Genomic DNA, 19,454 nt, shown 5'->3' with positions numbered 1-19,454 from the left:
TTTATTGTATATCAATGTAAACGTCACATGACTTGGCCCATATTGTGAAAATTAGGAGTTTTTTATTTCAGCAGCATTAAGTTAAGTTGTGGGTGTGCATGTTTGAAATGCGTTCCTCTGTCAAGACGTTTCCGGTTTGGGCGTCTACCTTCAAAATAAAGGCGTCAGACCTTTCAGCTTTGAGGTTTGGTATTAAAATCGCCACACACTAAATGAAGGCTCGGCTTCCTGTTTGATATGAGAAAACAGAATGGAAACACTCAAATGTGTGAGCTTTTTTCACTTGTAAGAACTGCACGTAATAGACTGAAAATCATCCATCAAAGCGGATGTAACAACTCATCCTAGATTGTAAGTTCACACAATATATCCATGTGTTATGTAATGTTCTCAGCAGGCTTGCTCTTCAGCAGTAGTCATACATTTTGAATGAGGCTGTCTGAGTCAGTTATACTATCTGGTGGGACATTTTAAAACAAATATACACCTTTGATAGTTAATGGGACTGAAAATAAGGTTTAGATCAAGATTTAAACACATATTTGGGGTGGAAAAACGTAGCTATTGCACATGATGGTCTCAATTCATTCTGTATTTTTAGAGCATTTTGCCCAACACTGTCAAACAGTTCTATTTGGCAAAGGACTGAGGATCAGTGGCACGCAATGAGTGGAGTTAGACAACAAAGGTCCCTGACCACAATCAAACCAGGCACATCGGGGTTACAGTCTCAAGCACCAGGCATCCAGAATGCAACATCTTAAGCAGTTTTTGTATTAAAATGTCACATTGGCACAGTTGAACTATTGTGCTTTGTTTGTTTCTGAACCACTTAGCCTGCATGTGATCTAAATGTTGGTGTGTTGTGTCTTCTCTGATGATGATGATGATGTGCAGTTGATGAAAGGAAACTTCCGCTGACAACGACTTAGTGAATAAAATAGGTTTATTGCAACAAGGTCAGTTGTCTAACAGGCACCATGGAAGCCTGGGAAGACGTTCAGCCAATTGTAGGAACAGACAGCGTAACCCCTGTCTTCTCCTGAGCCCATTCTCTGCTCATCTTTTATACTCCTTCTTCACTTCCTAGCTCGACAGCTGATGTCTTTGTTAAAAATGTACAGGAATGTACCAAAATACTTACAACCATTCGTACCCAAATAAGGAGGTATAATCAATCACTCCTGTCGAGTTCATGCTTCATTTAGATAGACAGACACCAACAGGCACAGCCATAAACACCAAGTGGACACAATCATAAATACCACTCTTAAATGCATCCATCAGATACTACAGGTGCACTGCTAAACTGCAGGCCTGCAGGGTTATTTCTAAATCTATTTTGTGCATTATTAGTCTAGTATAGCATTGCGTAGTATATAACAGTCACTACCACAGAGATCACTTCAGTGTTTTCCCACACGTCTTTTTGAGTATTAGGGGCGTGGAAGTCAAGGCCTTTCATTGTGAAGATCCGGACCGGATGTGTGGTCGTGGCTGCTGCTGGCTGAACGCGTCCAGCCGGAGCGTCAAACACACAATACTGGCAGTCGCCGCCGCAACGAATGGAGGCGAACGGGTGGAGGAGACATAACCAAGGAATTGTTTCGTTATCAAAATAGCTTCACCTCGAAACACAAGAGGGTTTTTCGCCCGAAAATATCCGAACGGGCAGAAGAAACGCCGCGACATTTTTTGTAAAGTCGAATCGCTTTTCCTCCCACGAACAGATCGATTGACTGTCATTTAAAAAAAGGGCGTGTGTGCGGGGTGAAGGCAGTTTTAACCATTTAATGTGGGTTTATATGGTGTTTTAGATATATTTTTTTATCACACCACCTGGGTCTGAAGGACACAGTCGAGGATGGGATGCACGCTGAGCACGGAGGACAAGGCGGCGGTGGAGCGGAGCAAAATGATCGACAGGAATCTGCGGGACGACGGAGAGAAGGCGGCCCGGGAGGTCAAGCTGCTGCTGCTCGGTAAGGAAGCAGGAGAAGATGGGGTGGAGGAGGGGGCACGAACTTCTCCGTCTGTGTGTGTGTGTGTGTGTGTTTACCCCCCTGCTCCTACAGCAGTGTTAGCCTGACACCCTTCAGCGTAAGAAACCACATTAGTGTCGGTTGATTTAGTTTGGTTTTTGGTCAGTTTTAGGTGGTGCCAGTCATGAACTGTTACGGAGTTTCAATTCCGCATCGCTAGCTTACGTTGTCACTCCCCTCTTTGCTAGCTGCACTTAGTTAACCGTCAACTCTGGTCCGTAAACGCAACATTTCTAAACTGGAAACCCCCCAAAACATCATCTAAAACAACAAAAAGCTAACGTCAAATTGTGTTTTATTCGCGTTTTAACCCGTTTTAGTCAAATGTTGTAGTCGGACGTGCTCACATGGCAAGTTTTTTTCTCCCTTTTCCCCCCCTGTTGTAGGCATTGGATCCATTCAGCAGCCCCTGTACACCATTTGTATTGACTAAACCCTTTTAACAATGCCACATTTCCTCTTGTCTAGTCCAGTGCAATGCAGTGAAAAAAGGGGGCCTGTGGCTCATTAGGGGCCCAGGCCTGACTGAATGTGACTGAAAACTTTGAGTCCACTCATTTTGGGATGGTTTCAGGGTCAAGGGCTGAAGGGATTGCGTTTCTCAGCAGTTTTTTTTCCCCCCCCTGTGTTTGAAAGCCACATTGCTACACCCTGTTGCCCTCATTTCAAGTTCAAGAGTCAGATTCACACAGAGAAGCATCTTGCGCAACAAATGCAGGAAATCATAATAATGGTGTGGTAGAAATTAAGTCTAATTCAGTCATAAGCCTCCTAAACATGAGATTTGAATAGGAGCCATTTAAATTAAATTGCCATAGATCAACTTAAATAACCAAGCAGTTGTATGACATGAGGTGCTGATCTAGAGATAGTTTGTCTCATGATCCTTTCATTACTCACAGCAACGGCCAATTTTAACTCTACGCCAAACCATTTTCTCTTTATGTTTGGGCAGTGTCTTACAATCCACTATACTGTATTATTTTGGCAGATTGATTTATCCCTTTAAAATCGACCGGGAAAGTGTATAATGAATGGTACCGCACACCCTGAAGTCTTTTTATATATCATTACAGTAATTTATTGCATTCATTACATGTGATTTGCCCTGTCATTGCTTCTGTGTGCACAATTATGTGAACCACTTGCGTTTAGGAGGCAGCCACGTGAAAATTAATGGCATTACTTACATGTGGGGAAACACTGTTATCCTTGTAAATAGAGGCCGTAGGTGAAAAACTTTTCCATCAATGCCCCAGCTTTGGGAAATGTTGACATGCACACACATGGTATGTGGGTTACCAGGACACGAAGTCTGAAGCCAGCGCCAATATCAGGCAAACACCTGACAGAAGGCACAGAATAAGGGCTCTTAACTGGCTTTTGTGGGCAGATTTGTGAGCCAGAGGAAGATAAATAACTGTTTTTCATGTTTTTTCTAAGATTTAGTAACCCTCTCGCCGGCGTTCATGGGATCACACATCAAAAGGACACAATCTTTACATTTCTTGGGCTACGAATGGCTTCAAGTGTGATATTGGTGTGTTGTTTGAGCAAGAATGTACATATTTTCTCACTAAAGGTAGACCACATTCCTCAGGTACTTGGAGGCCAGATGGGGCTTGCTGATTGAAAGCGAGCAAGTTAGGTCAAGTTTCTGCTATGCCGCTGTAGGGTGGAATATGAGTTTTCATCACCCATTGCTCTGACACAAACCTTGTGGCAACCGTTCTACCACTCTCCTTTTTTTTTTGGTGGGTAGAATAGCTTTGTTTTTTCGCCGTAGTCATGTGCCAGGTCGTGCGGCCCCCCACGCGTGGCTGCCTTGGCACAGTGTCCTACCATTTGTGTTTGATCCTTTCAGCGTGATAGCCTCTTCAGGTTACCACCTGAAGCTGAGGTGACACACGGACAGGCTGGGACGCCTGGTGAAAGTAAGACGAGAACACTGCTAATGACTGAAGCATTAAAAATGAAAAAGTTCCGCTGCAGAGAAGAAGGGAGCCTGGGTTAGGACTTTGAGTTGTTTACCTGATGGGGGGGAAAAAATGTCAGTGAAAAGATACTGTTTTGCATTGAGGAGTAGCTACACTACTCTGTAAACACACCCCATCGACAGAGATTCAAAGTCAACAGCACATGTGGTTTGGTAGTAAAAGGCTGGCAGGGCTGTAAGGATTTCTTTTATGCTACGATTAAAAAAACAAAGTGTTTTGTGTATCACGTGGCTGTGACTCCTACCGAGTGTGTAGATGTTTGTGTATACAGCAAACCTGTTCATGTGGCGACCGCCTGGTTCTCCTCCACTGTCCTAAATGTTAATGACAGGCTTATCTCCGCTTCCAGTCGCAGGCATGAAATCATCATGCTGACGTCAAAAACTCAATTTGCATGAAAAATGATTTGAATCTTTGTGAGTCCGTGTGCACGCTGTCTTATCCAAACCAGCTGGCAAGCTCAGGTGTCTTTTGTAGAAAGTGGGAATGCAATCTCTCTCTCTCTCTCTCTTTTTTTTTTTCCCCTCAAAAGTGAACATTTCTCATTTAGCTCTCGTCTTAATTTGGCTCTCATTTTATTTCCATCATTTCCAGGAACCAATTATCCTTCTATTCATATCTACATGCTAAAATAGATTACAATCTCCTCAGCCTAATTACTCTTTCTACTGCTGTCATGCAACTGTGGGAAGATTTTATTAATAATCCTAGTCTAACTTTTGTCACTGTTTTTTAAAATGTTCTCCGTATTTTAAAACTAAGGACAACCATAGCAGTTGCTCACATTCCTTCATCACTGTAAAAATCATTGGACAACTGCGTTAATCGTTCAGTGTGTGTGGGAAACAATCTTCGATCTGCTCGCTGGCAGATCGATCCCTGCGGTCATTTCCCCTGGTGGGTAGCACTGCTCGAAGGCTCCTGGAATCCTTCATGAGTGACTCATACTTAAATCCCCTGACAGGGAGGGAATAAAAGAGGAACTGGACACTGACTGAGGGGGAACAATAAATCATAAAGGGAAAATGACTGTAGGGAGACAGAGATAATGTAAAAGCGGAAGAGGGATGTATATGACGGAGTGAGAGAAGAGAAGACGGAGAGAGAGGTGGTGTCGAGCTCACGCGGCTAATCTGGCATCACTAACGTGTTTAGCACATTGTGCCAAAGTTCACAAACCCTGCTCCAGTCCTTGGATTGCTCACCTAAAAGTGGACGTGTTGGGCTCTCAGCCTGGTGGCCATAAACCTGCTGACCTTCAAAAACTGTATCTTCGTGCCATTGATTTGGCATACAGTGCATATGGAGCCTGAAAGAGCAAAAGCCTCACTAACTTTGGGTTGGTATGACATCACACATTGCTTCTCCAAGAGAAGTAGCAGTAACATATGGTTAATTTATAAATGGAGAAAGCTCAGGCATGGTCGCCATTTTAATCACATTTGTCTCCATACTGCCATTGTTATAAAACATTCCTCATCCAGGCTGCCTTCGTACTTAGTGGAATATCAACTGGGAGAGTTCCGTGAGGAAAGATGTGCTTGCGGTTGGTAGATAGAAATGGCTCTGTTCTCTGTGGAAAAAGGAGAGGGAGGAAAAAAAAAAAACCCTCCTTTTTCACTCGAAGGGTTAGCTTGGATTTTCCTAAAATAGTTTGAACCGCTAGAAACAGAAACCAGCTGCTCCAGTGGTTTTGAATCTGTAGCTGTTTTGGGGTGGGCGTATCAAAGCTGTGGGTGTGTAACATGACTCTGCATGAGGGCCGATAGGTCAGGCCTGTGGTGCCATGTAACCCTTAAAGGTCTGTGTGTGTGTGTGTGTGTGCCATGTGTTACTCTTGTTGTGGGGACACAAGTCTGTTTACAGTCACATTGTGGGGACTCGCCTTCCTTTCCTTGCCATAAAATTTTAGGGTGTAGATTTGGTTTAAAGTTAGGGTTAGGTTTAGGCAAGTAGTGGTTATGGTTAGGGTTAGTCTCCAGGAATTGACTATAAGTCAATCTAATGTGATGTGAGTGTGTGAGAGAGAAAAAAATCAGGACAACTCTTGTTTTGTATTCATCAGGCCTGGAGACTCTGACAAGATCCACACCCTAATGATATCACTGGTGCTGAGGGCCCAGAGCCAAGTCACTCTCATAAACCCATAGTTCACATCTCATTGATTATAATAAAGACTTTGATGCTGAATTTACTGCTTTCATTCACTTTTAACCCTTGGAACTCTTAGAATTAGTGAGCAGACTTATTACCATTGTATTTGTGCTTCCCATTTCTGTGGTAGTACTAGTACTAGTACTAGATTTCTAATGAAGGTAGCTGTGCAATGAACAGTAGGGACAAAAGAATTCAATGCGGCACAGCTTGCTTCAACACACTTAATTCTTATTCTATTCTTAATTCTACGCACCCAAATATCTAAAGATAAATGAATTAAGATTTATAAGATGAAATAAACAGATTCAGAAAGGAGATATTCTCACAGCGATTAATCAGATATCACTTTTGCCTTTAAGATCCATTGCCCAAGTGTTTCCCAACCAGTGTGATGCACCATTAATAAGTTGTCAAAATTAGCCCTCCTGTTTTTAAGCTGAATCAAAAATCTTGCCCCTCCACTCCGGTGGATGTAATGAATTGGAATTCCTTCCTTGGAAAATTGTATTTTAACTATTTTCTGACTGATGTGGGTATGGCTGCGACTAATGTTGTTTTCTCGATTTCATTACATTACAGTTGCATGTATGTTTTTCTGTTCATGATGCACTTTTAAGTACACTCAAAGCAAGCAAAACCATAGAAAAACCATAGAAACCACTGAGAAGTCACATTGCTAGCAGTTAGCTAAAGGTTTCCTTTATGAGGAGGCTACATTGAACTTCAGTGTGAGCCTGAAGTGGATTTTAATGCGTCCCACTTTGAGAGGCACAGCGTCGGTATGTGAAGTGTGTGTGGCATTGTGGAAATGGCTCTCGGGCAGGCCAAGGGGTGCGACTGTGCCAGCTCACCGGCCAGCCGTGCCCAGTTGAGCGGCGTATCTGCCGCCTGCGCGCCGGTCCCTCAGGGATTCACACAGTCAGTGTTTGGCCTCAGAGCACAGGGAGCTGCCACTGTACCGTCACCCCCCCTCGAGGGCGCTGCGGCACCTGAGTGGTGACACGTAATTAAAATAATGTGTCCTCAGGTGAATCTCATCCAATTATCCTGAAGGTGACATGCCAGGGGTGCACTATCAGCATGCAGTTGTTGCCGAGGGAAAGTTTGTAGGAATTCAGACAGATGGTATGAACACTGCAGTGGGATACATTTATATTTATGTCTTCATTGCTGTTAAAATTATTAGAAATAAAGCTTAGGCTGAGCTTTAACTTGCAGCATGAGGCTGACTCAAAGTGGAACTAGACTAGGTGGATGATTTATTATGCAAGAGTAAACCATCTTGTGTCTGCTCACAGTGTCACGAGGTAATGGCAGAATGGTAGATTTCATGTGTAATTCCACTTCCTCTTATTTCTAGAGCTGAGAGAGAAGCTGGAGGTGTTTACTCGGGGAATAGCCACTCTCAAGTGGTTTGAAAAAATCTTCCCTAGTGGCAGAGGAACATTACGTCAGCAACAACTGGCCAATTGCCTCACTAGAACCAAGACCGGGCCGCTGTAATATGAGGATGTTGAGTGCACATTAGTACATCTAATGCGGTTTACGGTAATAGCCATTACAGGACAAGAGTGTAATGAATGTGGTTTGAAAACAGCACAAATGGCTTTGATTTGTACAAGAAAAGAAGATAATAAAAGAACACTTCCGAGTGACTGACCACGGGGACATCAAGTACAGTACGGTTGAGGGGAAAGAGCAGCAGATGCATAATAGATAATGGTTTCAGTGGAAGCCAACATGTCACACACGCGCTCACAACCACAAAGCCTCCTCAGGTGACTGCAGCCTTACACTAGAGATGTCCTGGATATAACAGCAGTTACCATGGCACTGTGACGTTTGAGGGATCCACAAAGTAAAAACCGTGCCAGCAGTCTGATTCCCTCTATGCTGGCCCCATCCCACCCGACCCCCCTCCACTCTTTTCATCAGCGCGTCGTCGCAACTATGTCTCAACTACACCGACGTAAATCTAATTAGTCATCGGCACCGAGTGCCCTCACATCCTGAAGTGACACCGTGTTCCTCGGCACTTCACAGCACTGTCAATAATAATCTATGTTATCGTTAGCTGTACGCCAAGTAAAGGCCAAGAGTCTCGATGATGGGATGTTTTTGCTAATAAAATTCTAAACACTCAGTCGGCGTATACAATGCCAGGTTGGGTAACACAAAACTAGAGCAAGCTTGGCAAGCAAACGCATCAGCATGCGAGGCCGGGAGCAGAGGCCAAACCAGAGCTTTAAAGACTCCTTTTAACTTAAACACCCAAGTCATACTCAGACCTCAAGTTACACACACACACACTCTTGTTTCTTAGTTCTTACTTCCTTTTGGTTGCGGTTATAATGCTCGGGTTTCATTGTCACGGTTCCTCATCATGTCATTCGGCTACATTAGATCATTGTGTAAAACACTGTAAGTAGGAAGGAAGTAAGCTGGTCTACATGAGCGTTAAAATGAATAAACAGCACTTGGCTTGCTACAGGCAACATTAACCTCTTGAATTATTTACACTCTAATAAACCTCTTTTTCTTCTCCATTTTTTCCAGGTGCCGGTGAATCAGGGAAAAGTACCATTGTGAAGCAGATGAAGTGAGTTCACTTTGCTGCTGTTGCATCTTATCATTCAGCACACCGAACAATCAGAACAAACTTTTTCTCCCCCCCCCCCTCCTCCGCCAGTGTATGAACAATGACTTCTCTCATCAGATATGCATAGTGGCTCTGAGAGAGTGTTCATTTTCCACAACGCAAACAATGTCAAACACCAATCATGCTTTTATAGCTTCTCTCTGGGTAATATTACGCTCTGTGGATCGCAGTACAAACAGGTACCAGACATAATGACAGCTCAGCAGAATACATTACTATAGACTCTATAGACATATAGCCTATATGCCGTCCACATGCTGTGTGCCCTGCTTATGAATTACATTTGTCATAAACATCCCTGCAGACACACTCATCAAACAGCAGAGATACTCACTTCAGACGCACAGCATTAGTAAGCTTTGTCTGTTGGTTCGTTAGCTGTGAAGGTCGCAGAACAGTTACAACACTGTTCCTGTGCAAATGTTATTCTACTAACAATGAACAGTCATGTTTTTAAAGAAATCCTTTACAGCACACACTCATCTTAACATAATGCAGCTGACGGATCATTTACACTTTGTTAGCTGGTGAAAGTAGCTTTTTGCACTTTTTCATGCGATGAAAAGATAAGAGGATCTCATGAAAAGACCAAAGCAACAATAAATTAATTAAACTTCCAAGTCGAGCTGAAACAATTCAATCAGTAGAAAATTAATGTGCAACTATTTTTAATCAATTAATCATTAAAATGAAAATAAAACACTCTCTGGTTCTAGCTTCTCAGTTGTGAGAATTTGTTGCATTTCTTTGTCTATTGTGAATTGAATGTTAACAATTAGAAAATCTATGGAATAGAATTTTGAAAGCCACTGTTGGCTTTAGGGAGTTGTCATTTTGACCTGTTTTCTAACCTTGTATAGACCAAACAAATAGCTAAATAATCAAGAAAGTATTCGGCAGATTAATCTGCAATGAAAATAACTGTTAGTTGCAGCTCTGCTAACAAATATTATTTGGGTAGTCAGAGCCTGACACGGAAAAACGCATCACAGAGCCACATATTGCACTGGGTGACATGTTCCCTCATTACAACCAGTAGGAGCACTAAAGTTTCATTCTGAGTAGATCCTGTCTTCACTGGTCCGCTGCCATATGTGCTCATTAACATGTGGCTTAAAATAGTCCCCAATAAGTGTGCTGGTTACAGTTCCCAGGTGTTTAAGAACATGATGTAGCAGTACATCAGTAGAATTCACACCTTCAGTGGGAACAAAAGAGCTTGAGAGGTGCATTGTTGGTTTTGTGTTTTATGTGGGATTTGTTGACAGTGACAAAAATATAGAATAATTCCTGCCTCATCCTTCAACTCTAATCACCAAGTCCCTGTTTAGAATATTCAAGGTAAACTCCAAGATGATAATTTTACATTGTATGCTTCCAGCTGATGTTTCTATCCAGAGCAGAACTGTAGAAAAAGCTTCTTTCCCCTGGTTGATCATGATTTAAGCAGCAAGACAGGAGGACTGCAGAGATCAGGGCCATTATGGCCTGACAATATTTCTGCAGAGAAGAGATATCACATAAGAGCCAAAGAGGGAAATAAGTCATTTGAAGAGGAAAAGGTGGAGATATCATGCAGAGGGAAGAATGGCTCATGAAAAGATGAGTTATCTGTCAATGCTATTAGCATTTGGAACAAAATGGTGGCTGTTGTTTGTTGCTGTATTTGGCAAGTTTTCGCAGTGCTGGAAAATGATGCAACTGCTGACCATATTTATCCCCCTTTTTTTTTGCAGGATCATCCACGAGGCGGGCTACTCAGAAGAGGAATGTAAGCAGTACAAGGCTGTGGTCTACAGCAACACTATCCAGTCCATCATCGCCATCATCAGAGCCATGGGGCGCCTCAAGATCGACTTTGGCGATGCCGCAAGAGCTGTGAGTGCAAAGAGGGGGGAGTGTAGAGCAGAAACCTGAAGTTTGCGGTGTTGGAAAAGTAGCGGGTACAAACGTTGTCTATCTGTCACCAACTGCTCTTGGGAAAGCAGTCTTCACTCTGAATGTAGTCACGATTTCAGAAGTCTTTTCAGGTTGGCTTAAAGTAATTTTGAGTATATTTAAGGTTGTCATATTAGGTGATGTGACTTTTTTTGCTCTTCTACAGTGAGAAATGTCTCTCCTTGCACACATGTATAATCAAGACAAGGAAATAGCATGTCCCTCATAACGGTGTGACTGGCATTTCAGCTTGTTAGGTGTTTAATGTTAATCATAAAATAATGACAGCAATTGGATGATTTATGACGTTGAAATCCACACGACTCCTCTCCCAGGACGATGCACGGCAGCTGTTTGTGCTGGCCGGCTCAGCCGAGGAAGGCTTCATGACGGGAGAGCTGGCCGGTGTCATCAAGCGTCTGTGGAAGGACGGAGGTGTTCAAGCCTGCTTCAGCCGCTCCCGCGAATATCAGCTCAACGACTCGGCAGCATAGTGAGTCACACACACACACACAAACAGCCGAGGCGACAGTTGCAGGGTTAGCCAAGACTGTGAGTCACACACTGAAAAGACTCAATGACCCTTCGTGCACCAATTCATGTCAACAACTTTTAACGACAAAGTCTTCCACGCCAGATGATCAGACGTACAAATTACTGCCGCTCCCCCTGCAAAACGCACAGAAAGCTGCTGCCACAACTTGCCAAACACAAGTTGTTCCGGCCTTCAGCCACGCTCAGAGAGCAGAAAGCTACAGTACCGTGCCTCTGTCTGGACTTTTACACTGTCAATATTTGCCCTCCTCCACAAGCCTGAAGAGCAGTGGCTGGAAAGACTATTTAATCTTTGACCTCGCACCTCGGCACAGGAACATTTGCCACATGCTTAAAAAGAAGTCGAAAAAAATTCACAAATACAGAGAAGATTTTTTGCCTACAGCTAAATTGGCATTTTTTTCCTTGACCAGCCGGAATCTTGTATATATTGTGCAAGAGACCTTGGCATTGCAACAAATGATATCATCACAAGGCAGCTCCTGTGTTTAGGTGTGAGAAAAGGCCCTTTGCCTTGTTTTTCCTGCTGCAAAACAAACACCAGTGGCTACACTGCAGGCTGAGAGAGGTGCAGTTGTTGGTCATTTTCTAATTGGTTCCTCTAATCCCGCCGTGCAGAGGCTTTCATGAATAGGAAACTCCATTTCTAAATCTTTCTACTTCATGTAATACCTTGGAGTACCTTGTTTGCTTGAAGGGGAGATTATTTGTGTTTGTCTGCTGGCAACCAGAGGTCACTAATCTCTTTCCGTTGTAATTTATCAGCAATAACCTTGAGGTATCAGCTTGGGTCAGAAGACACCCACCGTGTGTAAAAATGCTGGTTTGTGTGTGACATCGTGTATGAGTGCAACATCTGTGTCCATACAATGAAAACAAATAAAGACTCCAGTCAAGCAGAAAATAACAGAAAAGGTGATTGTTGGAGAGATAAATTTGAAACAATTCAAACACACATTAAGGTATTGTAGAAAAAGAAACCAATGTGTGATATTTGTCCACCGTTATTTCAGATGAGACTGGGTCACTCTGTAAAATGTGCTTTCTTATTTCATGGGCTGCACTCACACCTGATGCTGAAAGTAATGCTGTAAAGATGGTTCTCATTCACAACCATGAAAACACTAGAGTCTGTCCCAGCACGTATTTAAAATGTGGGACAGCCCCCTGGACAGATGGACAGCTGCATGTCCTTAGACCTGGAGAGGAACCCAGACTCAGAGAAGATGATGCACATTCAGGTTAAAACCCATGTCAGCAGCTCTAAACACCAAGTTCACCACAGGCAAATTATGCATCTTATCTTGTAACTGAAGTGTGTTCCACTTTTTATCTTCATCTAAGTTTGGGTGAAACTCAGTTTTGTTGAAAATATGAATCTCTACATGTGTGTCCTAATTTTACAAAGCATGTAGTCATCTGATACATGCTGAACTCATTGTCTTGTAAGAGGAAACAGAAAGTTTGAATCACGACTTGGCTTCACTCTGAAATACAGAGTCCAGCCTGGTTTAAAGTGCTGGGAGCTGTTTGTTCAACTGGCAGTTACACACCTGACCTTGATACTTCTGACACATTTGCTCCCACTTGTTTCCCCTCCTGATCTCTTTCTTTCTCACCCCCTTTTCTCTCCGTTGTTTTCTTTTTCCCCCTCCTCCCGTCCTTTTCCTTTGTCTCCCTCCCTCCAGCTACTTGAACGATTTGGACAGGATATCCCAGGCCACCTATATCCCAACTCAGCAGGATGTCCTGAGGACCCGAGTCAAGACCACAGGCATTGTGGAGACACACTTCACATTCAAGGACCTGCACTTCAAGTGAGAATTTCCTCACTGCAACAACTGGCTTACACTCAAAGCCTTTTACATGATGGCTTAATTAGCTTTCCTTCCTGTTGCTGACTCATTCACGCCCATAGAAATTCCCTTTGTACTTGTACAGCTGTAAGTTGTGACACAGTCTGTGAAGGTGTTCTGCACATCAGCGGTGACTCAGTAGTCGTCCTCTGTTGAAAGAAGAAAAAAAAAAAAACAGACAGGAAGTGGAGGCATGATAGATGATGGAGATGATGATATCATGATAACGGCTCTAGTAGCTGATGCCAGTGTGATTGAAATTGATACTGTTCGCCACAAAACAGGAAAAATACACATACAAATCCAAAACTTTAATGTCGTTCTTTTTCTTTCAGACAGCAGCAACAGTCATGATGACACACTTACAATCACTGTTGTATATTACAGCACATTACAGTTCATCTGTAAGGTTGGCCAAATGGACAACAAGTCCAAGCTTAGTGTTTCTTACACAGCCACACTTCAGTAAAGGCATTTGCTGAGCACTTGAGTATTCTCTGCATTACTAACATTTTATTAAAAAGTAACATTATACAAAGAATTCTTGTTTTTCCTTCTCCTTTATCGATTACTGTCATGCAGAAGAACCTCCTTAACGCCATAATCCGTTTTGCCTTTGTTTCATTAAAGCTGCTTGTAATGTGGGCACGTACGTGAACCTTTTTTACTCCTTTCCTTCCTCCAGGATGTTTGACGTTGGCGGCCAGCGCTCCGAGAGGAAGAAGTGGATCCATTGCTTTGAGGGCGTGACCGCCATCATCTTCTGCGTGGCCCTCAGCGACTACGACCTGGTGCTGGCCGAGGACGAGGAGATGGTGAGCGCCTCAGCCACTGACACAGCGTTGTCTCTGTTTACTGGAGTCGTGATGGGTCAGAGATGTAGAAATATAAGAGACAGGCACCGCTCACAGTTGCTCCACGTTTATGGATCAGTGAGCAAAGCACAGTGATCACATTGGCCTTCCTTTCTGCCCTCAGAACCGAATGCATGAGAGTATGAAGCTGTTTGACAGTATCTGCAACAACAAGTGGTTTACGGACACCTCCATCATCCTCTTCCTCAACAAGAAGGACCTCTTTGAGGAAAAGATCAAGAAGAGTCCTCTCACCATCTGCTACCCAGAGTACGCTGGTAAGACTGGCAGCATTTCACAGAAAATGCTCTCAAAGTGGACCTACTACTGATGAATGTTTTCAAGACTTCAAATATGTGCAATCTGCTATTACAAACTGAGGAGTAATATTTTTCTCTATGAATTTAAATTATTGTTATATTTGAAATTATCTGGTGTGTCTATTTATTTATGGAAAATCGCAAATGTTCTTTGAATCTTCAGGAGGATTAGTTGTTTTAGGAAATTGGTTTATTGTAAATATACGGCTAGAGCCAGCCTAGCTTAGCCTAGCTTAGCTTATTTTAGCATAAACACCAGCAGCAGGCAGAAACTGCTAGCCTGTCAAAAGGTAACAAATCCTGCATACTAGACCTTTAAAGCTCACCAATTCTTGCCTTTGTCATATGACATTTATTCAATTAACACAAAACCAAAAATCTGTACAAAAAAAGTGGAAAAACCACAAGTTGTGTTTTTTTCCCCCATGGAGAGCAGTGACTTTCGGTCTTGTCATTATATAACATTGAAGAGTAACCAGCAGAGACTTCAGGACGTTAAGAAATCGTTTGGTACATAAGCCTTGAATGCTTGGTTAGCAGGATGAAGCCCAGCCATGTCTCTGTCCTCAAACAATACGCTTTTCCCCTGTGTTGCCACTTCCTGCCTCTTTCACCGACCGCTCCTCGTCCTCTCCAGGCTCTAACACGTACGAGGAAGCAGCTGCCTACATTCAGTGTCAGTTCGAGGACCTGAACAAGAGGAAGGACACCAAGGAGATTTACACCCACTTCACCTGCGCCACGGACACCAAGAATGTGCAGTTTGTCTTCGACGCCGTCACCGACGTCATCATCAAGAACAACCTGAAAGACTGTGGTCTCTTCTGAGGACAATGACGAAGACGACAACCGTTTTCTTGGTAAGGAACTCTTCCTCGTCATCCCTGCTCTCTATTAAGCAGGGATTAATATTATTCAACCAAGGTCCACACCCTGTTTCCGGTCTCCTGTGTGTGTGTGTGTGCGTGCACCAGGCAAAATGGGTTTTAGGGAATAGCGTCAGGATGCAGTGGGCGTTGCAGAGGAAACCGTGAGAGCCTGGTTTAAGTGTGTGCGGCATTCTAGCTTTTTTCTTTCAAATGTGTTTAGCAAATTGGCTTCAAATGATTTGTTTCCGGAGCTTAAACACTCAGAATTATGGAGGAGCATAGCTGGAGCTGACCACAAAGATGTGGCATAATCCATCATAATGGAATGTATAATTTAATCACCGAATCGCTGAGATCGGTGCCGTCTTTTATCAAAGGCTTAAATGCATTTTCTGCTCCATTTTAGATGGTTGCGAAATGACAGCAGCAAGGTCGAGCTCTCCAAAACCTCGTTCCTCCTCACTTCCTTCCTTCATGTGTCTTTCTGTCTCCTCTTCTGTCCTCAGGCAGTGGAGCCAGTTTATTGTGCATCTTTGGTGGGGAAGATGAGAAGAGTCGGGAGGATCAGTCACGGACCAGTTCTGTACTATATGCCACTTTTAACAGCTTTATTTATGTTTTTGTCTTGGAACATTTTGAACTAGCGTTACGGCATTTGTGTAGGATGTTTGTATCATTGTAAAAGCGTCACCGCAAATTTTCGGCACATTTTTTAAAAAGTTTTACTTTCTATTTTGTTTTTAATTTTTGAGAACATGTTTTGTTTTTTTTTGTCTCTGTTCCTTCTGCCGCTGTCTCTGGAAAAGGAAACTTTGCTGTTGGTGGAAACGCTTCTTTTCTTCCTTTGCTACAACCCAAAGGGAAGAAAAGGGGCCCAATTCTGAGTCCAGTTTGTTGGTACTTGTGCCTTCGCATGCCTTTTTACTGCGGTCGTAGTCCCAATGCTTGTTCTGTTGCCTGCTGAATTGTTCTGAACATTAAGAGGTAAACTGTTTTCATATGTTAGTGTCCCTGCTATCTTCTATGTGCACACCACTGAGCTATCAGGAGGAGGACGATTTCCCTCTGGTCTAAAGGTACATGGGTCTCCATGGTGACCAACATGTAGCCTCCACAGTCCCTACCCCCACACCCCCCACCCGCCATGACAATGGAAGGCCTACTGGCTGATCACGCAGTACAATACTGAGATGTATATTGTTACATTTACCCCAAAGATTTGGGGCTCTGGTTTTTAAACAGTGTACAAAATATCCATTCGGAAAATGGTTAGTTGAGGCACCGAGCTGACAAAACGCTCCAGTGTTTCAAGTGTAAAGACCAGAGTTGGCACACTTTAATGTATATTTTAATGTATTTGGAGGAGAGTTTTGGTGTTAAAGAGAGAAAAACTGAACCACAGAAAAGATGGTTGCGAAGACGAGGATGAGGTCTGACACACTTTAAGGTTCAGACCGCCGTTCTTGGATCCTGTCTAGCGATGATTTGCGAGTAGAGGCGCTGCTCGAGGATCCGCAAAGCCTTTCATTCAGGTTGACGGAAACGAAGACGGTCAAGAGCCTGGTCTGTGATTTTTAGATCAGTACTACTTTGCCAAGAAGAGCGATAAATAACGGTCCTGGATCTGTTCATGTAAAGAAACTGCCACAACTGTCGATGTGTGTGTATGTTCTCCGCGGATGGAGAATCTTTGTAGACTCATCTCCCTTATTTTGCTAATAAAAACCATTTACAAACCACTTGGACTTGCTGTGTCATTGTACAAATGTATATTCAACGGTTAATGAGGCATTTGCACACTAAAAAAAAAACAAATTACTTAAATATTAATAAGGTGCTAATGCACATGTATTCCTTTCATTCCCCTTTCCGGTGTCTCATCTTTCCTTTTAAATGTCATGTTTCTATCACATCCGCTCTTAATGCAGAAATACCTCGTACTAATTTAAAGGTTTCCGTCTGAGATGATTTTGCTCTTAAATATACTCAAAAGAGGAATGATTTTTTTTCTATCGTGTACCTCCAATGCAAAATCCACTTCATTATAAGGTGCTTTTATCAGTAATATCCTATAAATCGAGGTACCTGTGATCTCCAAACAGGGTCTCCCACAGAGGTAATTGGAGACGATGTTGTCAGTCCTACACACAACCTCCATCACATTAGTATTCCTGCGTGGCCTTTAAGGCTGTGTTACCTGCAGTTGTTTTCATTGCAAAGGCTTGTTTGGGAGAAAATTGGATCATGCCTGAACATTTGTTGACCCCGAAAAGGTGCGTGCGCTGATGCACAAACCACCATAATCTTATATTCCTATTTGCTAATGACTGTGATGTAAAGGCTGTCTCCACACTCACACACATCAACATGTCACCCTAACCCTATTTGCATTGTAAATGTCTCTGAACAAGACCTGTAAACACAGCATTAGCTAACCAGAGGAGAAATTTACAAGAGGGATTTCTATCGCTTGATGTGAAGAATGCAAGAATACAGCACATATCATTTTGCATTAACTGGATTTTAGAATCCATGGAGCACAAATGAAATGACATAGAAATGGTTAAGCACGTGCCAATCTGAACACAAATACTGTTTCATTCCAAAATATTTTGTGATAGGGTGTAATTGTCCAACAAAATTACTCTGAATCAATTCGTCGTTCATTTCACCCTTTTGAAAAATGTCAATTTTGATCCCACTTTGCCTTTTACCTAATGTACAATGATACACCCTGTTGCTGCTATGGTGACCATAAGTCCCAGTTTCTGCTGAACTGTCCCGGTTTCAAGCTGGGTGTCCCAAGTCCTGGCAGAAATCTGTAAAGCCATAAAATGTCCTCGTTTTCAACATTCACTACCAAATTGTCCCGGGTTTTCACCATAATTAAAATGCTAATTCTAACACTATGCTTGTTTTTAGCACTTATGTACACATTTATCATGTTCTGTCCCAGTAACCATTACCTGTAACCTGTAACTGCATTAAAAGAAGTGGACGTAGCTTTCGGGTCTGAAAATTGAGGCGCAAATGTCTTAAACGTGTATTCTTTCCAATGGCCAGCAGGGGGCGACTCCACTGGCTGCAAAAATAAGTCGGATTGTATGGAAGTCTTCTTCATCAAGTCTTCTTCAATACAGCAGGATGTTCATTTAATAAATTATGGTTCCATTTAAAGTATAATGGACTATAAACTTTTGACTAGCTAATGAAAGGTGGTATTTGAGGAATGAACGTTACTGCTGGCTCCAAAAAACCAAGATGGCGACGCCCTTAGCCAGATTCAGGGCTTCAAAACAGCAGTTCACAAACCAGTGGGTGACATCACTGTGGCTTTGTCTACTTCTTACACAATGTGTGCCAGTAACCCAATATAAAAACATGATCAATGCACAATGTGTGTGATGTTAGTATGTGTGTCAATCAGTCACACTTAAGTCATCGAGGCTGTTGCTAAACTTGCGGATGTTTTTGACAGAATGTGTCAGTATGCTAACATCTGTCATGCTGAAGATAAAGTCGACCTCAAAACTTCAGAAGGCTTACTCCTCCTTTTGTAAAGTAGCCTTTGGTCCAAAGACGAAGGAAAAATTTTGTTTCTGAATCTCAGTTGTTGCTGTGTGCAATGCCTGATTTTTTGCATATATCATACATACAGTGGGGCAAAAAAGTATTTAGTCAGCCACCAATTGTGCAAGTTCTCCCACTTAAAAAGATGAGAGAGGCCTGTAATTTTCATCATAGGTACACTTCAACTATGAGAGACAGAATGGGGGGAAAGAATCCAGGAAATCACATTGTAGGATTTTTAATGAATTAATTGGTAAATTCCTCGGTAAAATAAGTATTTGGTCACCTACAAACAAGCAAGATTTCTGGCTCTCACAGACCTGTAACTTCTTCTTTAAGAGGCTCCTCTGTCCTCCACTCGTTACCTGTATTAATGGCACCTGTTTGAACTGGTTATCAGTATAAAAGACACCTGTCCACAACCTGAAACAGTCACACTCCAAACTCCACTATGGCCAAGACCAAAGAGCTGTCAAAGGACACCAGAAACAAAATTGTAGACCTGCACCAGGCTGGGAAGACTGAATCTGCAATAGGTAAGCAGCTTGGTGTGAAGAAATCAACTGTGGGAGCAATTATTAGAAAATGGAAGACATATAAGACCACTGATAATCTCCCTCGATCTGGGGCTCCACGC

General features: G+C 42.7%; 1 protein-coding gene across 1 annotated transcript; it reads left to right on the top strand.

Annotated features, from left to right (window-relative positions):
* The first annotated feature begins 1,557 nt into the window (after window positions 1-1,557).
* gnai1 (guanine nucleotide binding protein (G protein), alpha inhibiting activity polypeptide 1) lies at window positions 1,558-16,986 on the top strand. The gene is made up of 9 exons (XM_070854250.1): window positions 1,558-1,982; window positions 8,753-8,795; window positions 10,592-10,733; window positions 11,129-11,286; window positions 13,037-13,165; window positions 13,890-14,019; window positions 14,183-14,336; window positions 15,016-15,238; window positions 15,754-16,986. The coding sequence occupies exons 1-8, from the start codon at window positions 1,865-1,867 to the stop codon at window positions 15,204-15,206; spliced, it is 1,065 nt and encodes a 354-aa protein (XP_070710351.1). The 5' UTR covers window positions 1,558-1,864; the 3' UTR covers window positions 15,207-15,238; window positions 15,754-16,986.
* Window positions 16,987-19,454: the final 2,468 nt, after the last annotated feature.

The sequence above is a fragment of the Pempheris klunzingeri genome, chromosome 22, assembly GCF_042242105.1.
Source record: "Pempheris klunzingeri isolate RE-2024b chromosome 22, fPemKlu1.hap1, whole genome shotgun sequence".
In the NCBI taxonomy this organism is placed as follows: Eukaryota; Metazoa; Chordata; class Actinopteri; order Acropomatiformes; family Pempheridae; genus Pempheris; species Pempheris klunzingeri.
Note: the sequence above shows the minus strand (reverse complement) of the source record. Positions and strands in the feature narration are given on the sequence as shown.